The sequence below is a fragment of the Atta colombica genome, unplaced genomic scaffold, assembly GCF_001594045.1.
Source record: "Atta colombica isolate Treedump-2 unplaced genomic scaffold, Acol1.0 scaffold46, whole genome shotgun sequence".
Lineage (NCBI taxonomy): Eukaryota > Metazoa > Arthropoda > Insecta > Hymenoptera > Formicidae > Atta > Atta colombica.
Genome location: NW_017259535.1, coordinates 880233 through 891186, shown reverse-complemented (window position 1 = coordinate 891186; position 10954 = coordinate 880233). Strand labels below are relative to the sequence as shown.

Sequence of the window (10954 nt, the reverse complement as noted above, 5' to 3'; positions counted from 1 at the left end):
TGTGATTTATATTTTACAACATTTTAATTTTCTAATTAAATGATATGTTTTTTAAACAAAATTATAAGACTATTTTTATGGAACATCATCATTTATTATTTCTTCAAATCATTATGCAATGCCGCATTTTTTAAAATAGTATCCGAAGTAATAAATATTTCGTATTTTCAATTCAGAATCATTGATTTAACATTTTAAAGAATGTAATTATCAAGAGTTAAATTTAAATTGATTATTAACAAAGTTATTGTGTAAAATGTAACTGGGATGCCACCTTCTCCTCTAATATAAAAAAAATGTTTATAATAATATAGAAAGTAGAAACTAAAAAATTAAAAGAGGTCTTCAACCTCATTTAAAAAGTGTGTGATTCAGGATTCTGTGAATAATTTAATATAATACAATTATATGTAAAAAATTAAAATAACCGATAAGAAATTTTTGTAATATATTTATTGCAATACTTTACAGCAATACTTTACAGCACTTTACAAATTTCACAAAATATCGTCTATAAATTCTAATAAAAGAATATCAATTTCAATTATAGATTTCTATTTTTGTACGAATTATTTTAAATAAGTAACAATTTACATTTCAAAATAATTAAAACAAATCTAATTATCATATATCACATAAAAAAAATTCCATCCATATATTTATTATATAAAAAGTAACATATTAATTTAATGCTATAACGTGTGCTTATTCCCCTTATAAAACTTTATAATATTCTTGAAGAAAAGCTGATTCAATCTTCAGATTCAATTCAAAATTCATTATTTTAGAACTTTTTTTATAAATAATTCCATTTAAATTAAGTAAATTCCATTATTAAGCTAATTTATTTCATTACGTTAACTTATTACTTATCTATAATTTATCTATAAAAGTTAAGTACGCACACACATCAAAAATAAATCTGAGATATGCAGAAAATTAATATTAATATTTTGTACAAAAATATTTTAATATTTTAATATTTTAATATTTTAATATTTTTGCACGTTTTAGAAAGTTCATATACTTTTTTAAGTTAAAAATGATTATATTTTTAATGACACATTATATTTTTAATAGTGCAAATATGAATTTTAATCGGATCTTATATAAATTAATCAATTCATTTTTTTTTACATTTACATATTTATACGTTAATCGGGAATATATAAAGATTTCATTCTTGAAAGTCCAAGTAGTTTTATTTGAAGAATCAAAACGTTAAAGTTATTTCTCAGTCTCTAGTAAGAAAAAACAAATAAAAAACAATCACAAAATTATTCAAGATAAATTAGAGGTAAATTACGTCTTTTCAAAATTTGTTTTCATAATTTCGCGGATAGATTTGCGTTTATAATATACATTGAATATGACAGTCCTTCATATCAATAAGACGTGCAACAAATAAAGCTGCTGTAATCAACGATCCCTTAAATACGCGCACATGCAATCCACAACACAAAGCCGATTAATTATATTTTGCTGAATTAACATACACGGTACGAAGATTGCATCGCTACCGCATCGAGGATGAAGCCCACATGTTCCGTCCAATATCTCCGTTTAATTCAGGGAACATGACTCGATTATCATCGTTTTCGTCGCAGATTAATCACGAATTAAAAGCAATCGCGAAGCGATAAAATAATAGGAACATTCGTGATATTTCACTTTTCCAATACACGACATTCATAATCGCGTTTCTTTAAAATGAAACTGCATACATATATGACACATCAACTTGAAAAATCTAAAATCAGGGATAAAACTTGTAGTCTTGCGATTATTTCAAAGATAGTAATTGAAATAGTTGTTGTAAATAATACAATGATATAAAAAGGAAATATAATGGTATATAAAAATAAACAATTAAAATATCAATATTTGGACTCTTCAAATTCAAAACAGTAAATTAGTATAAAGACTGTGAGTCGGCACGCTTAACAGTGTGCAAATTAAAATAAAATTATTTTATTACACAAAAAACCTTGATCACATAAATAAATTTCAAAACGTATATTTCGGTTCAATTTTGAATCATCATCAACGTGAACCTCTCATGACAATATTAAGAAATTAAATTACATTGGCCAACAAAATTAACGCAACACTTGGTTCACTCTGCAAAAATAGGCAAATTTCAAGATAGAATAACTTTGTCGTATCAAGATGTTTAAAAAAGCATTTTACAGCTTGAAATCTCTACTTTTCAGATCGCTACTTTAAAAAACGATCTCTTGGAGATTTTATGAAGTTACATAAACATAAATGAAGATATATCAGAATCTCAAATACATATTACTCGAAAAAGCGAATTTTTATCTTTAATTTTACAAAATTCCGTATGATTTTTTTTTCGAATTATTTAACATTGAAGCAAAATTGATTTTGCTTTGTAAAAAAACAAATTAAAGATTCGCTCTTTCGAATGATGTAAATCGCATTTGTGTACAATTTTTAATTTACTTCGTGGAATTCTGCAAATTTCGTAAAAAATTTTGAGATCTGATATATCTTCATTTATATGTAACTTCATAAAATTCCATAAAACCATTTTTTAAAGCGATCTAAAAAGTAGAACTTTCAAGCTGTAAAATGCTTTTTTATACATCTCGATACAACGATTTTTGACAAAGTTATTCTATTTTGAAGTTTGCATGCAGTTACAGAACAGAATTAGAGTCATTTAAAATAAGTCACTCAAATTAGAATCACTTAAATCACCCACTCTCCTTGCAATATGATTTTGGCTCAATTCTTCTTCCAGAAGAGCAATAATTTGTGCACACTGAATTTCATTCAACCGAGGCATTATTACGATTCTGTTTTTTTGAACTTCAGTTAATTTAAACTAAAGTAAATTTAAACTGAAATAAGCACCGTAAGTGCTGTTCAAACCGTACTTGCGGTACAGTGCTTTGATGGTGGTTCCATTATGGTATAGGATGGAATATCAATACATAGACACAGGAACGTCACCTTACCACCTCCTGGAATGACAGCTATACGTTATGTGAAAGAAATTTTGTGTCTCACGCCATTCCCATGCGTCATCGAATGGAACGCAATTTCATTCTAATGTAGGTGCTCGAATTGCATGCACAATGCTCGATTACATGCCGCTAGGATAATCCTTAATTTTCTCGAAAAACAACATCGAGATGCTACCACATTCACCGATGAGTGCGGATTTAAATTCCATCGAATATGTATATGATGGAAAGAAGAATACAATTTGGAAAAACCGCCAAATCTCCAAGAACTAGAAGTAGCATTGCATAGAATATGGTGGGAAAAGTCGCAATTAGATCTAACATCAATATGCGTGAGCATTTGCAAGAAATTTGAAGACGAGGCGGAAATATCAGATTTTGAAATGTAAATGTCACGCACGCATTTTCCCCAAACACACATGCGCGCACGCACACACACACACACACACACACGCACGCACACACATACACACACACGCACGCACACACATACACACACACGCACGCACACACACACACACACATGAGGCGTAAGTCCGTCGTGGATCGAACGTCCCCGTGATACACCTTGGGTAATGCTAATACTGGCGTCAATATTTTTTAGAAATTTTCAGAGCAAAAACTACGTACATAATGCACTACTCACTTCAAATCACAATTAAACCTACTGGTATCACTCATCATTTTTAATGAAACTTTGCATATTTGTAGAACTTTGAAAAATATTTCACATGTATTTTTTTTTATCGTCCATGGTCTATTCTAAAGGGTGAAAATTACTCCTTAAAGATAAGGGATAGATTTAACATGACATATTAAGTGAAACAAGTTGAAAATTTAAAAAAATAAAATTAGAAGGTTTTTGGGATCGCTGAAACTAAATCTTACGTCAAAAGCATGAAATTCAAAATGGCTGACCCAAAGGCGTAGACCCAGACACATCAAAATTTTTATTATTTTTTATCAAAATAAGTAAACTTTAAAAATTCTTGTCATCATAAAATTCAAATTTCCAATTTTTGGATCAATGATTTTAAATATGGTGTTAAAGATATAAAATTTAATTTCAGTAATCCCAAAAATCCCCTAATACATTTTTATTTATTTTTACATATATATATTTATTTTTTTAAATTTTCAACTTATTTCATTTCTAATATGTTAAATCTATCTCTTATCTTTAATTATCTAATCTTTATAATTTTCACTCTTTAGAGTGAATCATGCCCAATAAAAAAAAATACGTGTTCAATATTTTTCAAAGTTCTACAAATATACAAAATTTCATTAAAAATACCTCCGTGAGTAACATCTCCGTAGGTTTACTTGTCACTGAAAAAAATTGTAGCATAATGATAAAAAATCATTTTAAGAGAAAATGTTTAACTTTATTTACAATTAAAGAAGTTATGGCTTTAAAATGTTTTTTCGTACATCGCTTCGTGATCATTCTTCGCGAAGATATGTGAAATTCGAATTTGGTTCTTCTTGATTCTGATTTTAAGTGACTCAAATTTTGTTCAATAGCTGCATGCAAACTTCAAGGTAAAATAACTTGGTCAAAAACTATATGCAAACTTCAATGTAAAATAACTTCGTCAAAAATCATCGTATCGAGATGTTTAAAAAAGCATTTTACAGCTTGAAACTTCTACTTTTCATCGCTACTTTAAAAAACGGATAAGTTACATTTATAATAAATCTAAACTGAACCTTATAATAAAAATTCACTACAACAGAGCAAAAAGGAATACAAATAAGAAAAATTTTTTTTTTAGAATCTGAGAATCCCGTATTTATCATACAATGACTTAAAAAAAGATTCACTTAATAAGAAATTTATTCATTATTTATTATTTATTATTTATTAATTCGCGCAAAAGTTCTTTTCAAAATCGAATAAACTCAATTATAATATTATGTCACCGTTATATCTGGAATATCGAATATATAAACGTTCAAACAAAAATTTTTTATCATGTAATATTTTTTATAACAGGCTTATCCAATTTGAGCGCCGGAGCCAAAATGCAAAGCCAAAATGTAAAGTGTTGATAAGAGTCGCTCAGACGCGAATTAACACTTTACAGTTTCCAAAATCTTATTCATATTGATTTATTTATCAAGACTTGACCATCATCAGTATCTTGTTAGCTTGAAAAATTTAAATATACGACTTTCGCTAAATACATTTTGCGCTGTGATTGTATGCTCTTTATTATTTTTATTTGTATCAAATCATTTCTAAAAGTTTTTTAAATACCAGGTGTACAAGTATGAAATGACGATTTGAGAAACAGATAGCGCACCAATGCAGTGTGAAATACAAAGATTTAACATTACCAGGTGTACACGTATGAAAAAAAAACACGTTAAATTCGGAAGAATGATAAAAAGAGATTTATTCAAAGTATGCTCCATTGCTAGTTACACATTTTCCCATCTTTCAATTTGTGGATATCACACCAGTAAAAATCTTCCCCTTTTGCCGCGAACCATTCATCGAGCCATTTTTTTACATCTTCGTATGAACCAAAGCGCTGTTCAGCAAGTGCGTGACCCATCGATGCAAACAAGTGATAATCGGAAGGAGCCAAGTTTGATGTAAGCCGCATGAGGTAGAACTTCCCAGCTGAATGCTTCCAACGTGTCCCGAACTGGTTTTGCGTATGTGATGGCGCATTGTCATGGATAAAAATGACCTTGTGTTGCCTCTTTTGGTATTCTGGTCGTTTTTTAAGCAGCGATCGGTTCAAATCGATCAATTGTTGTTGATTTGGTATTAACCGTTTCGCCAGGCTTCAATAGCTCGTAATAGACCGCACCCTTCTGGTTCCACCAAACACAGAGCATCGTCTTCCTGCTAAAGCGATTCGGTCTTGCGGTCGATGTGGATGGTGCGCCTGGATCTACCCATGATTTTTTGCGCTTGGGATTCTCAAAAAAAAAAATCCACTTTTCATCCCCAGTAACGATACGATGCAAGAATGACTTTCTTCTGTATTGTTCGAGTAAAATTTCACATGTGTTTTTGCGCCTCTCCATCTGTCTCTCGTTCAATTCATGTGGCACCCATCTGCCGACTTTCTGAATCTTTCCCATCTCTCGTAGGTGATTGGAAACAGCTTGTTGACTAATGAGTCTCAACTTTTTGGGAAAAAAATCGTCATTTCATACTTGTACACCTGGTATATGTAGCTATAACAATAGAAACTATCAAACTGATATCACAATATGTATTTTACAAACAAATATATTTTTGTAAATATTAAAAATAAATACATTTTTTAAATGTTATTTTCATTCCTATTTTTTCAGTGTATACATGTTGAGTGAAACAAGAGTACAAGTGGCTGAAGGAAAATTGAAGGGCGCTGTTGTACATGGTTGTAATAATGTTAGATACTTTGCTTTTCGCGGAATACCATATGCCAAACCTCCGATTGGCGAACTCAGATTTAAGGTAATTATAATATTTTGTTGTTATCAAGGCACAATATAATTAAGTTTAACAACAATGAAAAAGTAATTTTAACCTTAGAATTTCTTAGATTTTCCTTAGAATTAAAAAGAAATGAAAAAAGAAGAATCTTAATTTTCTTCAAATGTGCAAATGAATTAATTAGATATGGTAGAATTAATTTTACAAGATTTAAAAAATATATATCTTTTAAAACTATTTCTTTCAAAAGTAAATATTATGTTAAATATAATTTAAATATTTATATATTTAGGATCCAGTACCAGTGGAACCATGGCACGGTGAAAGAGATGCCACGAAATATGGAAACATAGCTGTTCAAATAAACCCTACAACACAGGAAATTGTAGGCGATGAAGATTGTCTCTATTTAAATGTGTACACTACAAAAATCAAATCTTCATGCACGGAAAAACGCACGGTAATGGTATGGATACACGGTGGTGGCTATTTTGTAGGTTCCGGTAATCCAGACTGGTATGGACCCGATCATTTTATGCAGACAGACGTAGTATTGGTTACCATGAATTTTAGATTAAGCTCTTTAGGTACGTTATTTATTATTTTGATATATATTTTTTGTATATCATTTGCGTTTTTTCCACATTTCTTCAAAGGATGTAAATATACATATATTTAGATTAATATTTTTTATTTTAAATAACCCATATAATTATGTTATTGATCAAATGAATTTATGATCAAATACTGAAAGTAAAAATAGTTAACAAATAAATAAAATTATTTATTATCAAGAATTAAGAAGTAAGAAAGGATATTATTTTTTATTATAGTATAAGCATATTTCTAAAATTGAAATACTTCTAAAAGTAACAGATTATATTCATAGAAAATAGATAATTATTAATAATAGATGATTTGTTGCGTATTTACATTATGGTTTTAAAAAATACTATGCATAATTATTAATTATAAAATTTATTAACTCTAAAACAAATATTTTTCTTTTGTTTATTTTATAATGATTTACTTTTTGCTTGAATATATTACCTTTTAAGAAAAAGAATTAATATGCTTTCAGGTTTTCTGAACCTCAATGACGAAGTGATAACAGGTAATCAAGCTCTGAAAGATGCGATCTTGGCATTAAAATGGATTAAAAAAAATATAATAACGTTCGGTGGAGATCCAGAAAAAATTACTATCTTTGGCGAAAGTGCTGGTGCATCCACAGTACATGCTCTGGCTCTGTCTCCGCTAACTAAAGGTATTGTCTTTAGTTCGGATCTACAATAGATTTTTGTCTTAAGATATAAGGAATGGAATCACAATCAATTATTCTTCTCGTATTCGACTATTGTTGTCAATTTCTTATGGTTTAAGATTTAAAACACTATTGTAGATCCTTAAAGAAAGCATTTAAACTAATGCAAACAAAAACATCAAAGAATCAATAATTAAAAAAAATCAATAAATTCTGATATTATACAATAGAAAGAAAGAAAAGCAAGACTTTTTTCGGTAACGAATCTATGGACTAATTTTATTACGATTATGCCTTGTAGGTTTATTCCACAAAATAATCGTACAAAGCGGTGTCATCTTAAATCCTTGGGCCTTTAATGAAGTGATGGACACAGGTTTTAGGCTTGCCAAAAAACTCGGAAAAGAAACATCAGATCCAAAAGTCGCATACGAATTTTTAAAAACAGTTGACGCAAAAACACTTATTAAAAATTCACTATGGGCAATTAATACTGAATCAGTAAATAGCTCAATATTTTATTATAATATAGATTACGCCATCTCTTCCGGATGGATATATGTGTGTATGTAGTCGCATTTTGACATCCATCCGGACGAGACAAGAGCATAATAATCGAATTTCATGGTAAATTCATTTATACATATTTAACTATTCATTTATACATATTTCATATTCATATTTTAAGAAAGATGTAATATTTGATATCTTTTTATGCAGTTGGTATATATTTTTTCTTCTTTTAAAAAAGTTTTTTTATAAATTATAACATATGAATAACATATTTTTCATTTATAATCATCAGGAGAAATTGAGTTTTACTCTACCCTTCACGATCACTCTGGACAGCAAGTCATCGAATCCAGTTTTTCCTGAACATCCAAAGAAATATGTAAGCCGCGGGATTCAAATGCCCTTCCTTTTAGGATTTAATCGTAATGAAGGAATATTTCTTATTCGTAGCAACTTTTTCGGAGGTAATAAAGAAGTATTACATTTTATTGCGCGCGCGTATACTATCACTAAATATATTCTTAATTATTTCGTTTGTATCTCTTTTACACAATGTGTAAAAAAGCTTGTTTTTCTACAATGTAACTTGTTAAGAATAATACAATTTTGACATTTAACAAATACGGTGTCAACATTTATAAAAAGATTTCCGTAATACTTTTGACGTTTTTAAAATATAAAAAATAAATTTGTTTACTGCAATTTTTAAGTACATGTATAAGAATTATAATTATTACATAATTTAGTAAACAAATATATTGTTTTAACATATTAAATAATTACAATGTTCTAAAATAACTTTATCATAGATTGTGTACGTTCATCAACATTTAAATCAAATAAAATATACAAATATGTATATTATTTATTTATATTTAATAATAATATACATATATATTTTGTACATATCTCTCTTAAATTTTTATATTAAAATAAAAATTTTATATTAATATAAAAATATATTATTTTTGAGATAGATATTTTTATGAATTTATAAAGTCAATTATTTCTTATCAAAAATATTCTTATATATATGAAATCTATATATGAAATATTATTCGTTCGATGTGCAATATCCCAAAAGTGATCAATGTAATCATATTTTTTAAATTGTTTCAGATATAGGCAACGAAGATCTACAGAAAGTAAATGATGATTTTAAAAAGGCAATATTATCAAATGTATTATCCGAGTTACCTGAAATAGGAATTACTGTCGAAGAATTACGACGCCACTACTTTGGAAATGAAGACATAGCAGAAAAAACTTTGAAGAATTATTCAGATTTCTTAGGAGATGAATTTTTCGTACGCGGCATAAGAGATGTAGTTCAATCGCAAAAGTGTTCTGGTCATTTTAAATCGACGTATTTGTATCATTTCGATTATGAAAGCAAAACTTCCCTTTTTAGAACAGTGTTAGACATCGGACTTCCAGGTATATTATCGCTAGTACTATTACAACCACATAATATATCTTTTTTTTTTATTAACGATGCTATTACTTCTGAAATTGTGAGCCCAATCATTATATTCAACTGTATTATTATAATAATTGTGCATAAAAGTAATGATAAAAATATCTTATGTTATAAAAAAATTAATGTTAAAAAAAATTAACATATAAAAATATTTAGAGAACTGAAGAATTTAAAAGAAATGTAAATTTGAAAATGATGAAACTGCATTTTTAAGAATAATTTACAAATATAATAATACTTTGCAGGAGTAAGCCATACAGAGGATTTAGGTTACCTATTTTTCCCAGAAGCTGTAAAATCATTTAACCTTACGTCTCCTAAACCGGATTCAAATGATTACAAAATAGTAAATTACTTTGTGCAAATGTGGACGGATTTTGCTAAAACAGGGTACAAGAATATTTTTTCTTATTTTATACAAATTCTACAATGTATATTAATTCTAACTGCAAACGTATTAATTAAACTGATTTTTAGAAATCCAACGCCGAGTACAAATTTATGGTTACCACTAACTGGTCCGCAAAACAAAGATTACAATGGTTTAAATATTGATTTAAATCTAAAAATGGAAACCTTCCATTACGGAAAGGAACGCTGGGATTGGGAAAATGTTTAAAAATGTTAAAAAATGTTCTAACATTATCTGATGTAATCTTATCTATTAAAACCAAATTTTCTTTTAATATTTCTTGTTTTTTGTTGAAAAATGCATTTAATAAATATTTCTTAACAGACTCTCAAAAATATTTTTTTTCATTCCAAAACTACTTTTCCATAGAGATGGTACGTAATAAAATTATGAAAAAAATTATTATATTCATGTTTTAATATTTATCTCAGATTGAGATATTTATCAATATAAATATCTTATAAAGTGCATATATTAAATTTATTTCTTTTATAAATATATTTCTTTAAATATATTATATATAAAAATAATATATTAGGTGTACAACTTTGCTTCCGCCGTTTTTTTTCCGAAATTCGAGGCTTTATTGTAAAAAACTGGTACATTTAATTCAAAGTATTGTCCATCGCTGGCCACTACTTTCTCTCATCTTTCGGGTAGCGTACGAATCCCGCGTCGAAAAAACTGGTCATCTTTTGAGGCTCCACGAATCGATCCAATTTTTTACTTCTTCATAAGACCGGAAGTGCTGGTCAGCCAGGCTGTGTGCCATTGATCGAAACAAGTGATAATCAGAGGGAGCAACGTCTGGAGAATACGGCGGGTGGGGTAGGACTTCCCATTTCAACGT

The 10954-nt window shown here is 28.5% G+C and overlaps 2 protein-coding genes across 5 annotated transcripts in view; one reads left to right on the top strand and one right to left on the bottom strand.

Annotated features, from left to right (window-relative positions):
• The window catches only part of LOC108691376 (esterase E4-like), a 37148-nt gene extending 26717 nt beyond the window's left edge, over window positions 1-10431 (top strand). For both annotated transcript variants that reach the window (XM_018199084.1, XM_018199082.1), the window contains exons 2-9: window positions 6312-6456; window positions 6728-7022; window positions 7517-7702; window positions 8001-8200; window positions 8505-8676; window positions 9332-9649; window positions 9938-10082; window positions 10170-10431. In XM_018199084.1, coding sequence (XP_018054573.1) covers window positions 6319-6456; window positions 6728-7022; window positions 7517-7702; window positions 8001-8200; window positions 8505-8676; window positions 9332-9649; window positions 9938-10082; window positions 10170-10311 — 1596 coding nt within the window. In that variant the 5' untranslated portion in view covers window positions 6312-6318 and the 3' untranslated portion in view covers window positions 10312-10431. The remainder of the gene's footprint in view (window positions 1-6311; window positions 6457-6727; window positions 7023-7516; window positions 7703-8000; window positions 8201-8504; window positions 8677-9331; window positions 9650-9937; window positions 10083-10169) is intronic.
• LOC108691381 (calcitonin gene-related peptide type 1 receptor-like) overlaps window positions 1-10954 on the bottom strand; it is a 128033-nt gene that overhangs the window by 45869 nt on the left and 71210 nt on the right. The gene's annotated exons all lie outside the window — the stretch shown is intronic.